Source organism: Humulus lupulus, chromosome 2, assembly GCF_963169125.1.
Source record: "Humulus lupulus chromosome 2, drHumLupu1.1, whole genome shotgun sequence".
NCBI lineage: Eukaryota > Viridiplantae > Streptophyta > Magnoliopsida > Rosales > Cannabaceae > Humulus > Humulus lupulus.
Genome location: NC_084794.1, coordinates 263860788 through 263881309, shown reverse-complemented (window position 1 = coordinate 263881309; position 20522 = coordinate 263860788). Strand labels below are relative to the sequence as shown.

Genomic DNA, 20522 nt, shown 5'->3' with positions numbered 1-20522 from the left:
TCATACGCTTGACCGACCTATTGGACGTGGAAAACTCAGCGCCAGGTACGCTGGGCTAGCTCCAATGCTGATTATACAAAGGATAGGGCAGCGGGCCCCAGGGTGACTTATTAATCTCATATCCTAAGGTTGGGCCCCAACATTGAATTATTAGTCAAGGACGACCTTAGCACGCTGAGTGCTGGTCGTAAAGCATTGACTTATTAGTCAAGGACGACTTTAGCACGTTGAGTGCTAGTAAAAAAACATTGACTTATGAGTCAAGGACGGTAATAGCACGCTGCACGCTCATCAATATAGTTTAGTCTAACTAGGAGCGCATCATATGCTTGACCGATCTATTGGTCGGAGAAAACTAAAGTGCCAGGTACGCTAGGCCAGCTTCAAGGCTGGTTATACAGAGGACAGGGCAAAGGGCTCCAGGGTGACTCATTAGTCTCATATCCTTGGGCGTTGAGCCAGTATGATTTATTAATCATGTGTTTGGGCGCTGATCCCCAATATGATTCCATAATCATGTATTTTGGGCATTGGACCCCGATATGATTCATTGATCACTTATCTTGGGCTATTGGCCCATATGACGCTGTAGTCATTATATGGATGGTATGCATGCATGAGTATGGTTATTACTGCTAAGTACGTTTATTATGATTTGGGAATTTGTTATTAACTGCATATAAGCATGTTTAAGTTTTCTTGCTGAGCCTTGGCTCACATGTGCTATATGGTGCAGGTAAAGGGAAAAGAAAGTTGGGCCATCCTTGAGCTGGAGAGGTTAGGTGACGATGTGTACATATGCGGCGGCTCGACCACCACGACCGAGGGTTTAAAGAGGAACTAGGGTCAAACCTTATTTTTTCGCTTAGGTCGGCGGGTTGTAACTCTTTTATTGTAATTAACCTTTTAAATGTATTTTGGGATCCCATGTATACAGTAAACGTTTTAGTGAAACGTTTGTATCTTTGACCAAAATTTTTAACCCTAAACCGTTAATCACGTTTAGTTACACGGTTATGACCAAATGACTCGTTTAGAGAGTTTAGCACTATTTAAAATACACAGTGTAACGGTCCTTGAGTAGTACGACGTTACAGACTAAGCCTTCACTACTCCAAATTTCCTTCAATCTTAGAAGGGTATACTTATGCAAGTTGGATATCCAATCTAGGGTACAACTTGTTCACCACTGGTTGGACATTTACACTTGGTGGGGGTGCAATTTCTTGGAGTTCCAAAAAACATACATGTATATCTCATTCTACTATGGAAGCAGAGTTCATAGCTCTAGCTGCCACCGACAAAGAGGTCGAATGGTTAAGGGATCTTTTGATGGAGATACCCCTTAATCAAAGAGAATGTATCCACTATATCGATACATTGTGATAGCCAAGCATCATTGGTTAGAGCTTACATGGGAGTGTATAATGGGAAGTTTAGACACATTAGTCTATGACATGGATATGTAAGATAATTGATTCTAAGAGGAGTCATCTCAATATCCCATGTGAGAACAAGTAAAAACTTGGCAGATCCTTTTACTAAGCCACTAACGAGAGATTTAGTGGCTACCTCATCTCGAGGGATGAGACTTAAACTCCCTAAAGCAATTCACGAGTGATGGTAACCTATCTTAATACTAGTTACTTAACTAGTGTTAGGTTCAATAGGTAATAACAAGTCAATCAAGTGAATATTAGTTGTACTCAAAATAGTCCCATCTGAGATATGAGTACTTGTGAGTTACCAATTTGAGGGTTAAAATCATGAGGATTTTTTAATACAACTTAGTCTTGAGAAGACAAGTATTTTATGGTAACAAAATATTGTAAGAATTCTACCTATATGGACCTCGGGGTCGTGCCGCCTCTCATGAGAATTGGGAGTATTTTCAAGAACCTCCATGAATGGAAAATGCTTATGTCCATTAACGGTGCAAAGCGAGACAAAGAGGTCTCATGTGACATAGCAAAGGTGTGTGTGTTATCACCGATTTGTTAGTATGGAAACTTGGTTCAATGCCTAGTGCAACCAAATTTTCAACAAACTTTGTGATAATTACATTATAGTAAAGTTCAAGTTGAAGAACACTTTACTTTATGCACCAATGTAATGGCTTCTATATGAGATGGTTATTATTTAATCAAGTGGGGGAAATGTTATATTTTAAATATAATGTTGATTGATGAAATAAGTGTTACAATAGTTAACTATTTAATTTAGTGGGAGAATGTTATATTATTTATAATATAATGTTTAGATTAAATAAATGTGACAAAGTGTGTCACATATTGTAACATAATATATATGGGAGTTACATTTTTTGTTAGTGTGAATATCCAAATGTGTAACATGTTTGGGGTTACAAAAACAGTTACAAATTTGTAACTCCCAAATATTACCCAATAATGTGTAGATTTGATGTTACATATTTTGATTTGAATTTTTCAAAGTCATAAGTGATATGACTGTTGGAGACATGATTTTAATCCTCATAATGTGTTTGGAGGTTATAAAGTCATGTGGGAAGAGTATAGAACTATTTGGAAAAATTGCACAAAAGTGTGTGCTGAAAATGAGCTATGATCGCGACAACAAGTGTACCTGGTCGCGGTCTATGGAACAGAGGCTCCCGGCCGCGACCAGGAATAGCTCTGGCCACGACCATTGAGGCTGACAGTCAAAGCCATTTTTCCATTTCAATTTTGAACGGCTCCAACAACTCATGTAACTCCCAAAAATCTTTTTTAATTCCATAAACATCCAATCAAACATTGGTAACAATTATATTGTTGGTGAAATTTGAAATTCAAAGAGTGTCTAAAAACTCTATAAATATGAGTCTATTGCTCACTTGTAAGACACACAAATTTCTATCCACTAGAGCACTTGGTTATAAATTCACCATAGATGCTTGTTTATTCCTGAAAACTATTTTATTTGTGAAAGTTCTCTTAGTGTTTGAGATTGGGGGAAATAAGTTTTTGAACAAAGGTTGTAAACCTTGTTCAAGTTTGAAATTCCGTTTTTTATGATTACCAACTTAATTATTTAAATTAAATAATTAATTGTTAAACTGTTACAGAAATGTTTAAACAGATACCAGATATGTTTAAACAGTTTGTGACCAGAAGATAAAAACGAACATAAAGTAAAGAACACACGAATTTTTACGTGGTATCAGCAATCTTTGCAGATTGCTACTAGTCCACGAGGCCACGCCCAGAGAATGAAATTTATTAGAAGAATATCTAAATGATTACAAAACCAAATTGACTTATAAAAATAAAGACTCCCTCTTGAATTTGTCGCAACTGTTGTAATCTAAACTTCTAATCAAATTTCTGAAGTGCTAAGATCTTGAACTCCCTTCAAATCATAACACTTGCACTTTTCCTCCCGAAAAGTGACTCACGAACAAGACTTCTCCCGAAGCTTGATGACCAATGTCCAAGTGTGTTCAACCTGCACAATTAACACAAAGGAAAACAATACAGAAGTACACTGTAATAAACCACTAAGAACTTGCTGGACTCAAGTTCTTCACATAATAAAAAGTCTCTCTAAAACTTGAAAAATATTTGGAAAGTAATACCCAAGAGAGATGATCAAAAACCAACGACTTAAGGATGATTATATACTGTTTAGAATCCCTTTAGGTCGTGGAAAACAAATCAGAAATCAAACAGCCCATAAATGGAAAATCTTCCAAAACAGGAAAGTCAAAACCTGTTCAAACAGACTGGCAATCCGTTCAAACAGATTCATTGAACCTGGACAGTTTTTCAACCCAGTTTCCTTAAATAAATAAGGAAACAATATATCCTTTATAATTGCAAGCTGTACACGATTTCTGGGCAACCAAAACAGATAAACAAAATAAATATTAATAATTTCCATTTCAAGAAAAAGATATTCTTTTATAGGAAAATATATATATTTATTTTATTAACACATAAATAAAAATCTGAATATAGAAAGACATATTTTACCAAAACAAGAAACTACCCATTTTCGAAATTCACCACAAAATATTACAAAAGAGGAAACCACTAATTTCGAAAATACCCTTTTAATTAATTTTGTCATTATTGTCAAATATGCCAATAAAGGATTTTACAATCTCCCCCTTTGGCAATTTGATAGGCAAAATTAATTCAAAAACCTGCAACACAAATGTTAGTGATAAGTAAAGAGGAAAAACTCCCCCTGCAAACATGCATGAACTTATAACAAACATGTAAATAAACTAGACTTAACTCCCCCTCAAAATAAGAAGGTCCAGAGTTAAACAAACAAACAATCAAACAGGTTTTGGAAATCTACTCTCCCCCTTTGTGTCTTTCAAAGTAGCCAAAGAACCATAAAACTAAAACAAGAGTAGCAATGTTTAATGGACAAAAACGAGAATAAAACTAAACAATTGGAGCTTTGGACAGAGATTGAACAACCTCCAACACAGAACGTTGCAGTCCTTCAATTGACATCACTCGAGCAGTCAAAGAATCAACAGAGGCTCGAACAGCAGCTATTTCGGTTGCAACAAGTCCTGAATCTGTGGCAACAGAGGAGGAGGCATGAGGGAAGTCATCCGAGGCGATCTTCAAAGATTGGGGCTTGAATTTCTTGGAGGACGGAGCAGCAGTGGCTTCAGTAGGAAGGGCAGAGGCTTTGTAGGAAGCAGCAGTAGTTGGGGCCACCAAGTCTTCTTGATCACGTTGGAGGTCTTGTTTCTGCATACTCAACACTTTATAAATAACTTGAGGAAAAGGAAGATTCAAGTTTTTCCTGTTACCTTTGTGAAACCCAATGATTTGATCATGAATAACCGAAGCCAAATTTAAACCAAGACCGGTCCCCACTTTGTACAAAAATGATGCCATATCAAAAGAGATAGTGGCCGTGTGAGATGTGGGCTTCCAATTTGTTGTTGCAAACTTATGGAGGACAGCATAAGTGTAGGTGAGATTTGAGACTGAGATGACTGTATGAGATGGCCATACCATTTTTTGACCAACCAACTCAGTGATAACCATATCCTTGTCAAGAGAAGCACCATCAACATCATCCTCGACATCAAGGGGAAGATGCAAAGCAAGAGCAATGTCTTGAGGAGAAAAAGAGAACCAATGGCCCCTAACAAACACTTTATTATACAGAGGAGATGAAGGTTCAATAATTTCATTAGTAAGATTGGCATAGAATTCCTTGAATATTCTATCCACAAAACCAGAAAATTTAACCAAAGAACCTGTCCATTGTCGATCTTGAAGCATTGTTAGCACACCAAAAGGACGATGATCACTCAAGACATAATTTCTTTCAATGATAAATTTTCGTTGAGCATATAGAACCATATCACGTGCATTATCATTATAGCAAAAAATGGAAGAATAAGGTTTGAAATTTACACCTGAATGTTTTGGTGAAGGTGTAGAACCAGAAATAGGTTTCTTCCCTTTAGCTTTGGATGGCAAAGGAGATGCAATGTGGTCTGAGTCAGATTCGGCTTCTTGTTCAGAGGGGATAGTGTCTTCTTTTTCTGGCTCATCAGACTCAGCCTCTGATTCTGCAATGTCAGGAACCGTTTCATCAGACAATGTGGTATCATGAGTTGCTTCAGATTCTGACTTATCTTCCTCAGGATCAGATTCGGAGGAGGACAGTGAAGGGGGATGAGCCTTCAATTTTTTCTTGGCAGCAGACAAGGGAGAAAGAGACGCGTCCAACCCCAATTTCCTTTTGGGAGTCACAAAATTTTTCTTGGACTGACTCGGCTTCAAGGGCAATTTGAGCAACCCAGCAACAGCAGCTTTGGAAGAGGAGGAAACAGATTTCGATTTTTCCCTAGCCTCCAAAGACGAATCAAATGGAAGAGGAGAATGGTCCTTGGCTCGAGAGGGCACCACCACTTCAGATGGTGGTGCAACAATGTCAGCAGAGATATCTGGAAACACCATAGGATGTTCATGAGAGAGCGAAAACACCTTTTTGCGAGCCTTGGATTTACAGGACTTTCCAACAGATGTGGGAGCTGTTGGAACAGAAAGAGGCACCGTTGACACAGACGGAGGAGGCGAAGGAGATGGCACCTTTCGGGATTGAGAAACAGGGATCTTCTTGGAGGAGGCACCACGAGTTCTCACCATTTTTTTCTCTGAAAAACAGAAAGTACTTACAAGAGAATGAGAGAAAAAAAAATGAGAAGGAGAAGAAATAACTGAGTGAAGTCGTGGGTGAGAAGAAATAGGGTAATGGCATGCCTTTTTTAAATAACTTACTTACCCAAAATGAATACCCACGGTCAAAAAGAGGTTTACCTTTTTTATTAAAAAATTGTTTTAATTAACTAAGAAAAGGAAACAATCTACACGATTCACATACAACTTTCCCTTTTTTTTTTTTTATTATTAAAAAAACTGTTTATAAAAATGTAATATGTATAAACACCCAAACCAAAAAAGGTAACCAGAAACAATTACCCCACGCGATCTCCTCAATGACTTTTTCCCTTTTTTTTAAAAAAAAAAATCTAAACAAAGTACAATATAATAAAGATACAAATCATGATATTCCAAAATGAGAAAGAAGTCAAAAATAAATTCCTTGGAGACAAAGAATATATTAAATCACACAATTAAATGCATAATTTCTCATAATCACCACAATGATTCGGTCCACCAAGAATTTCCTTGTCAAATTATTATAATTTTTTTTTATTATCATTTTTTTTTATTATTTTATATATATGAACAAAAATAAAAACTCAACCAAAAAAAAATCTGCTTTGATCAAAGAGAGTCATCCTGATAAGAATAAAATCAAGCAAATGAAAATAAGTGTTAGTGTAAAACATAGAAAAGAACACTTGTGAAAAAGAAAAATTAGAAAGAATATTCGAGAGAAATAAAGCACAATTCAGTCACAAGCACATATTCTTAAGTGAATCAATCAACATGTATGAGTCTTACACTCACATATATATATTTTTTTTAAACTGTGTACAATTTTTATTGCATTGTTTCAAGCATAAGTGTGTGACAGTGTATGCAAGGGAACATTGCCCAATGACAAATAAGTCTTTTTCGAAATTAAAATAATTGTAACCCATGAAGACGCTGTCACACTACACCAGTGGTAGCCCTTTTCTATGGTAGCGTATCCTCTTCATAACTCCGAATTACAAAATTCCAACTTACTCAAAAGACGGCTTTCACACACTGATGCAGGTAGCTCTATTCTTGCACAGGAGCTTGAAACAATGCTACACAAAAGGAAGCTCAAACATTAAACATTGATTAATTTACTCGAATATGCCTAGGAGGAATTGATTAAATTTCTCTCAAGAATATACAACCAAAGATTCATAAACACAAGACAGATTATCCAGCTTGACACACAACAAAATTTTCAAATTGATTGACAATTTTCTTAACAAAGAATAACACACATTAGATCAAGCGGACAACATAACGAGAGAATTTAAAGAGAACAAACCCCCAAAGATTTTCGGAGGAAATCAAAGCGAACCGAATCAAGAGCTTTAGTGAAAATATCTGCAATTTGTTTATGTGCTTCAATATATTCCAAGACAAGAACTTTATTTTCAACTAATTCTCTTATGAAATGATGATGAATATCAATATGTTTAGTACGAGAATGTTGCACATGATTTTTTGAAATATTGATTGCACTTGTATTATCACAAAAAATAGTTAAAATGTCAAGATCAAACCCATAATCCATCATCATTTGCTTCATCCACAAAAGTTGTGCACAACAACTTCCTGCTGCAATGTATTCAGCCTCAGCTGTTGAGAGAGAAATAGAATTCTGTTTCTTGCTGTGCCAAGAAACAAGATTATTTCCCAAGAAAAAACATCCTCCACTAGTGCTTTTTCTGTCATCAGTGTTACCTGCCCAATCAGCATCACTAAAACACACTATATTAGGGTTAGTTTCTTTTGAATACCAAATACCATAATCAGCAGTCCCATGAACATATCGAATGATTCTTTTGACAGCTGCAACATGAGACTCCATGGGATTTCCTTGGTACCTGGCACACACACCAACACTATAACTCAAATCAGGTCGACTAGCAGTGAGATAAAGAAGACTACCAATCATGCTCCTATACAGTGTAGGATCCACTTTGACACCATTTTCATCTTTGGATAGCTTTACAGTTGTTCCCATTGGTGTTTTGGCAATCTTTGAACTTTCAAGTCCAAACTTTTTGACCAGGTTCTTAGCATATTTTCTTTGAGAAACAAATGTGCCTTCATCTAATTGCTTGACTTGTAAACCTAAGAAATAAGTCAATTCTCCCACCATGCTCATTTCAAATTCCTCTTTCATTTGTTTCACAAATACATGCACCTCAATGTCAGAAGTAGAACCAAACACAATATCATCAACATAAATCTGAGCAATAATTATGTTAGATTTAATATTTTTGATAAATAAAGTTTTATCTACTCCACCCCTTTTGTATCCATGAGAAACAAGAAATTGAGTAAGTCTCTCATACCAAGCCCGAGGGGCTGGCTTCAAACCATAAAGAGCTTTCTCCAATTTGTAAACATGATCAGGTGCATGAGGATCTTCAAATCCTTTGGGTTGTTCAACATATACCTCTTCATTCAAGATCCCATTGAGAAATGCGGATTTGACATCCATTTGGAACAACCTTCTTCGTGTTACCATACTGTCTTTTGGATTTCCAAGTATTAAATCTGCTGGATGATTTAACTTAACTCTGGTTGATGGCTCCTTTTGGACTTCATCCAAAATAATATCTGGAAATTTCTTTTCTGTCTGTCCAGAATTTGTTTCATCGGATTCGAGGTTTGTTGGAACAGATGGACCAGACGTTTCAACAGTAGTATCACTGACACAGGCTTCTTCGTGTTTTTCAGTAGGTTCATCAATAAACCTTTCAATTTCTTCCTCAGTAGAAAACTCAGAAAAATCCCTGGAATCATCAATAACAACGTTAGCTGACTCCATTACAATTTGGGTTCTCATGTTATACACACGATAGGCCCTACTGTTAGTGGAGTATCCAATAAAAACACCTTCATCACTTTTAGCATCAAATTTACCAAGATTTTCTCTGTCTCTCAAAATGTAACAAACACATCCAAAAACATGAAAGTAAGCCACACTTGGTTTCTTACCTTTCCAAATTTCATAAGATGTTTTAGATGTACCTGGACGAAGAAAAACACGATTTATGATATAGCAAGCAGTGTTAATTGCTTCTGCCCATAACCGTTTAGTCAATTTTTTGCTGTTTAGCATCACTCTAGCCATTTCTTGAAGAGTGCGGTTTTTCCTCTCTACAACTCCATTTTGTTGAGGAGTTTTGGGAGCTGAAAACTCATGAGAGATACCTGCAGACTTACAAAAATCATTATAGACAGAATTCTCAAATTCTTTACCATGATCACTTCTTATACGAACAATTTTTCCAATGTTGCAGTCTTTTTCAACTTTTAATTTCAAGCAAAGAGTTTTAAAGGAATCAAAAGTGTCAGATTTTTCTTTCAAGAAATCCACCCAAGTATATCTAGAAAAATCATCCACACAAACAAAAATATACCTTTTGCCATTTAAACTCTCAATTTGAATTGGACCCATAAGATCCATGTGAAGCAATTCTAAAACTTTCGAAGTGTTTATGTCAAAAACACTTTTATGTGTAATTTTCAATTGCTTACCAAGTTGACAACTTTTACACTTACCATCAGATTCTTTACCTAGCTTAGGTAAACCACGAACACTCCCTGCATGTGACAATTTTTTCAAGGTTTTGAAATTTATGTGACCAAGTTTAGCATGCCACATATCAGTGTTATTACTCACAACAGATTGACACATAATAGATGGCAGAAGAGTGTAGCAATTGTCATTAGATCTATAACCTTCAAGAACATTCTCACCATTCTTGTTTAACACAAAACAATTCTCTTTATCAAAGTTAACAGTATAACCTTGATCACAAATTTGACTTATGCTTAGAAGATTAGCTTTAAGACCTTCCACAAGTAACACTCTTTTGATTCTAGGCAACCCTTCAAAGTTAAGAGTACCCATACCAAGAACATTACCTTCAATTCCATTGCCAAAAGTAACAGACCCACAATGCATAGGTTTTATGTCTGTAAGAATAGACTTGTCACATGTCATATGTCTTGAACAACCACTGTCAAAATACCAAAAATATGAAGAAGCAGATCTATCATATTCACTAGTAAAACCAGCAAAACAGTTATTCTTTTTTATCCATATTTTCTTTGATTGAACATTTTCCTTTTTTACTCTTTTGAAATCATCAAAATAATTGAATTTTTCAAAATATTCGTTTTTAGCAAAATTCATAAGAGTAAAACATTTAGGACGAATATGACCCTTCCTACCACAAAAATGGCAGATTGGAATGAATTTTTCGGATTTACCATTGGATTTACCTGCTGACTGTGTCCTTTCTGTTGGAACAAACCGAGTACCGGATACAACAGATTTCACTGAGGATGCAACAGGAACATCAGACGATAACATCCCAGCCGAGATAAAGACAGTTTTCTTTGATTTTTGAGAACTTGAAGCACCCAGTCCCACATGATTTCTTTGACCTGAATTCTGTATATTCTCAAAAATAGTTGAACCGGGGTTAAGCATTCTAACATTTTTCTCAAGAGTATCCAAATCTTTAGACAACTTATTAATTTCAACATTTTTTGAAATTATTTCTTTTTCCAAATTTTCATTCAAATCAGTAAGTTGTTTAATTTCAAGGCATAAATCTTTATTTTTGCTTACCAATGACCGATTTTCAGAACACACTTTCACCCATGAACCATACATTTTTTTGTAAGATTCACTCAAAGACTCATCATTCAATTCAGATTCATCACTATCAGAATTTTCTTCATCTTTTGAAACATTATTCAAGCAAACAATTTTTTTTATTTTCAGATTTAGAACCAAGTAAAATAGAAGTGAGAGCGACATTACCTTCCTCATTTTCACTACTTTCAGAGTCATTATCACTCCAAGTAGCAATCATACCTTTTTTGTTCTTTTTCAAAGTATTTGCACATTCAGACTGGATGTGACCAAATCCCTCACATTCCCTGCACTGAATACCCTTTTTATTAGTTTGAAAAGGTTTAAGAGAAGAAGGGTTACATTTTGACATCTTGCCATTGAATTTTTTGTTTCCTATTTTATTCATATATTTTCAAAAATTCTTTGCAAGCATTGCCATTTCATTATCACCATCTTCATCATCTGAGACTTCCTTTTCAGTGCTCTTGAAAGCTATGGTTTTCTCCTTTTCTTTGGAAGAGCTTGGCTTGTCTTTTTGACGAATCTTTTGATTTAACTCAAAGGTACGAAGTGACCCCATCAGTTCTTCTACCTTCATAGTACTGAAATTTTTTGCCTCTTCCATAGCAGTGAGCTTAACATTGAACCTGTTAGGAAGAACTCGAACGATTTTTCTAACAAGAACAGAATCATCAAGTTTTTCACCAAGTGCAAAATACTCATTAGAAATATCAGATAATCTCTCATAAAATTCAGATAGTGTTTCAGAATCAGACATTCTAAGGTCATCAAACCTGGTTTGTAACATGATAAATCTAGACCTTTTAACATCTACAGTTCCTTCAAACTGAGTTTGAAGAATTGTCCAAGCATCTTTAGCCGAGACACATGTGGAAACAAGTTTTATAAAACTTTCTCCAACACCATTAAATATGGCGTGAAGAGCTTTATTATTATAGCTGGATAATTTTTCTTCTTCTGTGTCCCAAACAAGTTCAGATTTTACAATTGTGCTTCCATCTTCACCTTTTTCAGTAGGAGGTGACCATCCAGACAAAATTGCTCTCCATGCTTTCTCATCTTGAGCTTTTATGAAAGCTCTCATCCTAACTTTCCAGTATGGATAGTTTGAGTCATTTAGCAATGGAGGTCGAGACACCGAACTACCTTCTGCAAAGAAAGACATTTCACACAAAACAAATCAAACGGAAAATAACCACAAGATCTCACTAAGAGTTTAGTGAACCGCTCTGATACCAATTGAAATTCCGTTTTTTATGATTACCAACTTAATTATTTAAATTAAATAATTAATTGTTAAACTGTTACAGAAATGTTTAAACAGATACCAGATATGTTTAAACAGTTTGTGACCAGAAGATAAAAACGAACATAAAGTAAAGAACACACGAATTTTTACGTGGTATCAGCAATCTTTGCAGATTGCTACTAGTCCACGAGGCCACGCCCAGAGAATGAAATTTATTAGAAGAATATCTAAATGATTACAAAACCAAATTGACTTATAAAAATAAAGACTCCCTCTTGAATTTGTCGCAACTGTTGTAATCTAAACTTCTAATCAAATTTCTGAAGTGCTAAGATCTTGAACTCCCTTCAAATCATAACACTTGCACTTTTCCTCCCGAAAAGTGACTCACGAACAAGACTTCTCCCGAAGCTTGATGACCAATGTCCAAGTGTGTTCAACCTGCACAATTAACACAAAGGAAAACAATACAGAAGTACACTGTAATAAACCACTAAGAACTTGCTGGACTCAAGTTCTTCACATAATAAAAAGTCTCTCTAAAACTTGAAAAATATTTGGAAAGTAATACCCAAGAGAGATGATCAAAAACCAACGACTTAAGGATGATTATATACTGTTTAGAATCCCTTTAGGTCGTGGAAAACAAATCAGAAATCAAACAGCCCATAAATGGAAAATCTTCCAAAACAGGAAAGTCAAAACCTGTTCAAACAGACTGGCAATCCGTTCAAACAGATTCATTGAACCTGGACAGTTTTTCAACCCAGTTTCCTTAAATAAATAAGGAAACAATATATCCTTTATAATTGCAAGCTGTACACGATTTCTGGGCAACCAAAACAGATAAACAAAATAAATATTAATAATTTCCATTTCAAGAAAAAGATATTCTTTTATAGGAAAATATATATATTTATTTTATTAACACATAAATAAAAATCTGAATATAGAAAGACATATTTTACCAAAACAAGAAACTACCCATTTTCGAAATTCACCACAAAATATTACAAAAGAGGAAACCACTAATTTCGAAAATACCCTTTTAATTAATTTTGTCATTATTGTCAAATATGCCAATAAATGATTTTACAAAGTTAGTGATCCCTAAACTCTTCACTTTGGTTGTGTGATAAGTGTTTATTTTGTTCTTGTTCTCTATTACTTTTATCTTCATTTTTTTTTGTCTATTTACATATTTAGTTGTATATTTATTCTATTGAGTTGTACTTCCATTTTATCTCTTGTTCTTCATCTTTTAGTTTATTTGTATCTATTATCTAAAGTTGTATTCTCTATTATTATCTTCATCTACTTATTTATATATTTACTTGTATTTTTTGTTATAGAGTTGTAATCTTATTTAATCAATTACTTTGTCTTTTGTATTATTTTGCTTAGAGTTGTAAGAGTCTTACATTTTTCCCAATTTACATATCTCTAACATATATTTTATATTTCATTATTCTTGATAATTTTATAACATGTACACTATAATTAAATAAGTAGGGCTTTACACTTAAAAAATAAAAACAAATCAATGGGATTTAGATCCAAAAATTTCTTTGGAAATTTCAGCTACTTTAAATTTGAAATTAAAAAACTTGGCCTAATTCAAATATTAGATATTCGAAAATCTGGACAATAAAAACAAAACTTACAAATCACTATAATAATGAATAGGATATGAAACTAATTTTATAGAAAGAGTGTTATAACACATTTCGTTTTCCTTTCTTCATCATACTCTCCGAGTACTACACTTGCAGATATGATATTATTAAATTATTGTAACAAATTCAAATAATGAAACATTAAAAACAAAAACATTAAAAAACAGAAAAATTATTAATTCAGGAACAAAAATGAAAATGATCATTTTATTTGTTCTTATATGCTTTTAGATATATCTATTTCAAGAAAATTCTTGATATGACCAAGTTCTGCCCTCACCGTTCATACTATTTTATTTTCTTTATCAATAATTATATTTGATTCTTTTTTAGAAAAAAGATCTTATCTGATTCTATAACTATATAAATATTAATATTATGTAGTGTGAAATCAAATCTTGAATTCTCTTCTTCTTTGGTTGAATTAAACTTTTTCAAGCTGTCAGCGATATTTCTAGCCAGGACAACTCAGATGAGCTAGGTCAAGAAAATATATAATATTACACAAAATATCTCAATTATGTCAAACTTTATATGATCAACCCCTTAAGGAGTTCATATGAGTTGTATTTGCTCAAATAAAACCCAAATAATTTGGGGATTGACTCATTAAGGAATTATAGCATATCATATAGTGATTTCGTAAAATCAAACTTTATACAATTTGTAAAAGCCATGATATGTATCAGTCTAGCTGGCCAAGAAATAAAATCTCATCATTTTTTTTTTATTATTGAATTAAAGCCAGAGGATATTACATATCCTCTTAAAGATAATTGTATTGATTATATAACATGGTTTTACACCCATTTATATATATATATATATAATATTATATATAATGGATAGAAAGAACGTGCAAAACATGTTTTGCTTAGTTTTAAAGTTGTAAACATTGTCTAAATATATATTTATATGACTACATGATATATATAAAAAATACAATAATATTTAAAAAAAAAATTAATAATAGAAATGAAATAATAATATAAAAAGTCATAGTGTAGACAGTAGTATATATGTATAAACTATTTTTAGTTTCTAATATATCTTGCAATGTCCTTTGGTGAATTTGATGAAGAAAAAGATCTTCAATCACTTGATAAAAAACAAACTATCACACAAATTTATAAGATAAAAAATATATGTATACCTTTATTATTTTTATATAAATATGCTTTAATTATTTAAACTATCATAAAATATCTTAAAAATATCATATTTTAATTAATTAATTAATTTTTGTTTAATTTTATGTTTGTTCTAGTTTTTTGAATTTGGTAGTGACAACAAAAAATTATATATTATACTAGGTAGAAGTAATGTACAACGCACATTTGCTTAGTTTTAAAGTTGTAAATATTGTCTATAATTTTAATAAAATTTAGTTCACTGTTTTTTTTAATATATATTTAATAGAATGAATTATAATTCTATTGTATATATAAATATTTATATATAATAATAATATTATATATATTATAATAATATATATATACAATATATATAACATATATAACAATAATATATGTTACATAATATTTACATATATAACATCTAAACACAATGTTGACATAGATATATATTTACACGACTACATGAAATATATATAAAATACAATAATATTTAAAAAGAAATTAATAATAGAAATAAAATAAGAATAGAAAAAATCATAGTGTAGAAAATAATATACATGCATCAACTATTTTTAGTGTCTAATGTATCTCACAATGTCCTTTGGTGAATTTGATGAAGAAAAAGAGCTTCAATCACTTGATAAAAAATAAAATATTACACAAATTTATAAGATAAAAAATGATATATATGCATTTATTATTTTAAATAAATATGATTTAATTATTTAAATTATCATAAAATATCTTTAAAATATTATATTTTAATTAATTAATTACTTTATTTATTTTTGTTTAAGTTTATGTTTATTCTAATTTTTGAATTTGGCAATGACAATAAAAGATTATATATTATATATTTAATATAATATTAAGTTTAATTAAATTTTATTTAAGTTAATAAATATATGGTTTTATTATTTTTAAATACATAGCATTGTAAAATATCTCAAAAATATTCTATTTTAATTTGTTTAATTATTTATTTAAATTTAAGTCATGTTTACAATTTACTGTTAAATATAAAAATATTTTGTTAAAGTTAACAGAAAAAAAAATAAAAAACGGTTAAAACCAATCATTTCCGTTATTCACACACTTTTTATATAGAAAAGATGTTTAATATAATATTAAGTATAATGAAATTTTATTATTATAATTAAAATTAATTATATATTAATATATATAACTACTGTACATATTGATAAGCTCGGTTTTTTTGTGTATAATATTAAGTTTTTATTAATTAAAATGTATGGTTTTATTATTTTTAAATAATTATTATTGTAAAATATCTTAAACATATCTTATTTTAATTTGTTTAATTATTTATTTATTTTATTTTATTTAAGTTTAAATCATGTTTATAAGTTACTGTTAAATATAAAAATATTCTGTTAAATATAAAAATATTCCGTTAAAGTTAACAGAAAAAAATAAAAAATCTTTAAAATACAAAATTTCCTTTATCTACACATTTTTTATATAGAAGAGATATATTTAATGATCAGAATAGGTGGTGAAACAGCTGGGATTAAAACTCTAATTAAACGAGCCAAATTAGTATATTAAATAACGTATACTATAATTGTTTGACCCTCAAAAAACTATACAAATTTTATATTATAGGTTGGCTCATTGAATATTTCAACCACTCATCTTAAATGGCATGCATTCAAGTTGAAAATATTTCCAGGTTTCAATATCTTAAATATATAGGGTCTGGAATGAAAGAAAATCTCAACCCCATCGATTCGAATAATAATATAAAGGATTAGTTTTGAAGAGTTTTAAAGCATAGGCATATGCATAATCAATATTATGTTTATATATACAATATATATGTTATATATTAATTTATAATGGAGGCTAGCTCCTAGCTATGAACACCAATGGCTAATCAACAAGAGAACAATAAAAAAAAACAATGAGGCTTGAACAAGTTAAGAGAATTTTGTCGAAATTCTATATTTCCACCAACTTGAGTAATGCCCAAGTATTCTTAGACAACTTGAGTCACCTAAAAGCAAGTGAAATATTTTCACCACCTCTAACTTGAAAGTAAAAGAAAATGGATCACCAAGAAAATGTCAAATTAGTTCTAACATCATTAGACGTGTATAGACACTAAATTTATGCATCATAAAATTCTTAGGTATATTTAACCAACTATTGCAATTAAAGGATATATAGTGTCAGATAAAATTATGATGATATGATTCAATTTCACCTAAGACTTATCACATTCATACATTTATTTATACAATATAGACTCTTAAGTGTTATTTTTATTTGGGTCCACCATGCAACTAGCTAGCACGCACTATAAATTTAGAAAATATATCTCATATATTATATATATATATGTGTGTGTGTATATGCTTAAAAAACGGTGATACATGCCAAAAAAGGAAGCATGTGGAAGTTGACAACTTTTTACAAAAGACTTTCATTAATGGCGACTCAAAAGCCATGTAAACCCATTCTCATCCAAGCATGTAGTCTTTGACTTGACTTTTATAATAAGTCTCATTGTGTTAAGTTTTCACATGTATGAAGGAATGTAATGTAGTAAAAAAGAAACATGTCCAGATTTAGGATATTAAAAAAAACTTGAATATTATTTTTTATACTTTTTAAAATGTTCCATCACTTAGGAAAATTAATAGCTATTATTATTAGTGTAAATACCATTTTAGATATTGTGTTATGTAAAATTTATCGATCAGACTCTCTATTTTTAAAGATGACAATTTGAACCTTGCATTTTGTAAAATGAAACAAAATAATACACTGAGTCCGATTTTGATAAAACTTTTTTTAAATATGACCAAAATACCCCTAAATTTTATTAATTAATTATTTAATTAAATATAAAATATTATTAAAATGAAAAGTATAAAAAATTATATAAATTTCGAAATAAAAAAATCATATTTAACAAATTAAATAAAATTAAAACCAAAAATAAAACTAAAATTAAACAAAATTCCATAAACAGTAAAAATAACTTAATATACAAAAGGGTAGGTAACTGTTATCCCCGTTTCCTTCCGGGCGCCCGGGTCCACGCTTCAAGCTTGCGGGCCGCCCGAATGAGTTTGGGCCCAGACCGGGCCCGTTTGGCAAAGAGTAAAATAGACGTTGGCAGCCCAAAGTCTAGACGAGGCCCAAAGGGCATCCGGGGAGTGTTGTCCGAGATGGTCATACGGGAGATGGTATGAGCGTGGCTTCCGGTAATGACAATTGGGATCGCAGTGGATGATCTCAGAGCTTGGTAAACGGTCTGGGATCCTGGTGGAATAGTCCGAGCACCTAGTAAGCATTTCGCGCTCCTGGTAACGGTCCCGGCTCCTAGTAAATGATCCGGGCCCCTGGTAAACGATACAGGACCTTGATGAACGAAGGGGGACGTGGGTAAACGAACCCGGGTCGGTTGTCCGAGGTTGGAAAGGTAAAGCATTAGTGACCCTGACTTCGTCCCATGAAGCGTGGGGGTTGTCCCCACGCTTCACCTACAGAAAAGGCTACCTTGGGATTGTACGTCGTTGGTTCAAACCTGCGCCGCCACTACTCTGACCGATCTTGTCCCCTGAATCTGCCTCGTAACACGAGATGCCCATACCAAAGCCCCAACTTGTTGGATGACAAATGTGGCTTGGGCTGGCCCAGTGGGCTCAGATTAGTGTATTTTCTATGTTTTAATTCTTTGTATTAGGCTTCCATTAGAGAAGTCAGGCATTATTTATACCCTTATTGGGCCCGGGTCAGCCCGACCCAAGCCCAGTGCACCCGTAAACCTATAAATACAGGTAGTGGGGCATTGGGGAAGGGGGACCTCTGGCTTGTAAACAGTTACTCTGCTGAAACTTGTAGAAAAAATCCATTGTTATAGATTCTCTAAGCTCTAATATAATTGTCTCGTGGACTAATGCTCATTAACGCCTCAACCACGTAAAAACCTTGTCTTTATTCCATAAATCCTTTCTTCTAAGCTCTCTAATATTCTATTATTAAGGTTTCCGAAAAACTCGGTAAACAGTAACCATTTGGTACCATGTGTTTTTGTAAAATATCATTTTGGTACCTTGTGTTTACAATAATGCTCATTTGGTATCCTATATTTTGAAATCATACATATTTGATACCCTGTATTTTAAAATCGTACATATTTGGTACCCTAAACTCAAATTCAATTAATAAAATTTTACCAATTTAATCAAAATGCTATCAATTGTATGAGGTTCAAATTAAAATTTAATTACTTAATTACATATAACTGATGACAGTTTGGTAATATTGTCAAAAAGTTTATTAATCAAATCTAAGTTTGAGGTACCAAATATGTATGACTTTAAAATAGAGGGTACCATATAAACATTATTGAAAAAAAAAAAAAGGGTACCAAAACGATACTTTGCAAAAATACAAGGTACCAAATAAGTAAATTCCCTATACAAAAAGAAAAAAAGATTGATTCCCAAGAGAAGAGCTGAGCACAAAAACCCAACTCTTAATCACGTTTATCCCGTTCTTCCACCTCTCTCTTTCCTTCTTCTCTACTACTACTTGTTTTCAACCATGGGGAGGAACTCTACTACCTCTATCAAAGCTTGCGAATTGAAAACGATCTGGAGTGTGGCGAACCTCAGGAACGAATCGACATAAGTCACCACGAACAAAGGTTGGTTGTGTGGCAAGCCTCACGAACAGATCGCGACTTTTGATATGGAGTTGAGAAGCTTAGCATACGTGGATCTGAAAACGTCAGGGAGTTATGAGGACGTGAATCTGCAAAACATCGGGGGAGCTCTTAATCTTCTTCAGAAATTGGCCTATGTTCTGGTCCACCTGTGCTACTAGTGAGCTCCCACATCCCTCCCACAACCGAGATCTGGTGCACCTGTTCAACTGGTGAGGCCGGATCTGAAGTCCAAGAACTAGTGAGGTCTGAAGTTGATGGGGATGGTTGACGGGGATGGCTGAGTATAAGGTGCGATGAAGAGGTTCTAGGGTGTGACAACTGACGAAGGTTGTTTGTTGATCGGAGGGCGACTCGATTTGGGTGACTTGCCAACCGAGAATACCAAGTTTTACTTTTGAAGAAGAATAAGAAGAACAAAATAGTTGAGTTTTGATATTGATTTTCAAATGTAATGTTGACATTATGGATTGATTTTTTATATATTTATTTAGATTTTGTTTGTAAAACTGGGTTTGTTGTATTGTTGTTTGTTGACCACGATTTTTTCCAACGACGAATAGACGTCAAAACTACTGTAAACCTTTAAGAGAAAATACGACACTGATAATTTTATAGTGGTTCAGCCCTAATTTATTGGTAATAGCCTAATCCACTTGGAGTTGTGATATATAGAACTACACTTAAGATCAGATGAATCTGTGTCAATTGAGTTTCTTAAGTGTTAATGAAAAAGTAAAAGATTTCTCTCTCAAGAATACAAACTTTCTCTCAGAAAAATAACTCAAGAATACCCGAGTTCCCACAAGTTTCTCTCAGAAAAATCTGAATCTGAATCCTTTCAATGATGCCATGAGCTCTTTATTTATAGGCTCATGGATCGTACAATCAAAGTCCCTCAATAA

At 32.8% G+C, this 20522-nt stretch overlaps 1 protein-coding gene across 1 annotated transcript; it reads right to left on the bottom strand.

The window, feature by feature from the left end:
• Positions 1-4303: 4303 nt before the first annotated feature.
• On the bottom strand, positions 4304-10686 carry LOC133815446 (uncharacterized). The gene is made up of 3 exons (XM_062248285.1): positions 10476-10686; positions 4452-6157; positions 4304-4369 (listed from the first exon to the last, which is right to left on the bottom strand). The coding sequence occupies exons 1-3, from the start codon at positions 10684-10686 to the stop codon at positions 4304-4306; spliced, it is 1983 nt and encodes a 660-aa protein (XP_062104269.1).
• Between the last annotated feature and the right edge of the window lie 9836 nt (positions 10687-20522).

What these genes read in the sequence shown, in the direction of transcription:
- LOC133815446 (XM_062248285.1), bottom strand. Translation starts at nt 10,686, where the DNA reads ATGCTTAACCCCGGTTCAACTATTTTTGAGAATATACAGAATTCAGGT. An exon ending in AGAAAGGACACAGTCAGCAG is followed by an intron (nt 6,158 to 10,475) that starts GTAAATCCAATG and finishes TCTGTTTTTCAG; the next exon opens with AGAAAAAAATGGTGAGAACT. An exon ending in TGCAACGTTCTGTGTTGGAG is followed by an intron (nt 4,370 to 4,451) that starts GTTGTTCAATCT and finishes CTCTTGTTTTAG; the next exon opens with TTTTATGGTTCTTTGGCTAC.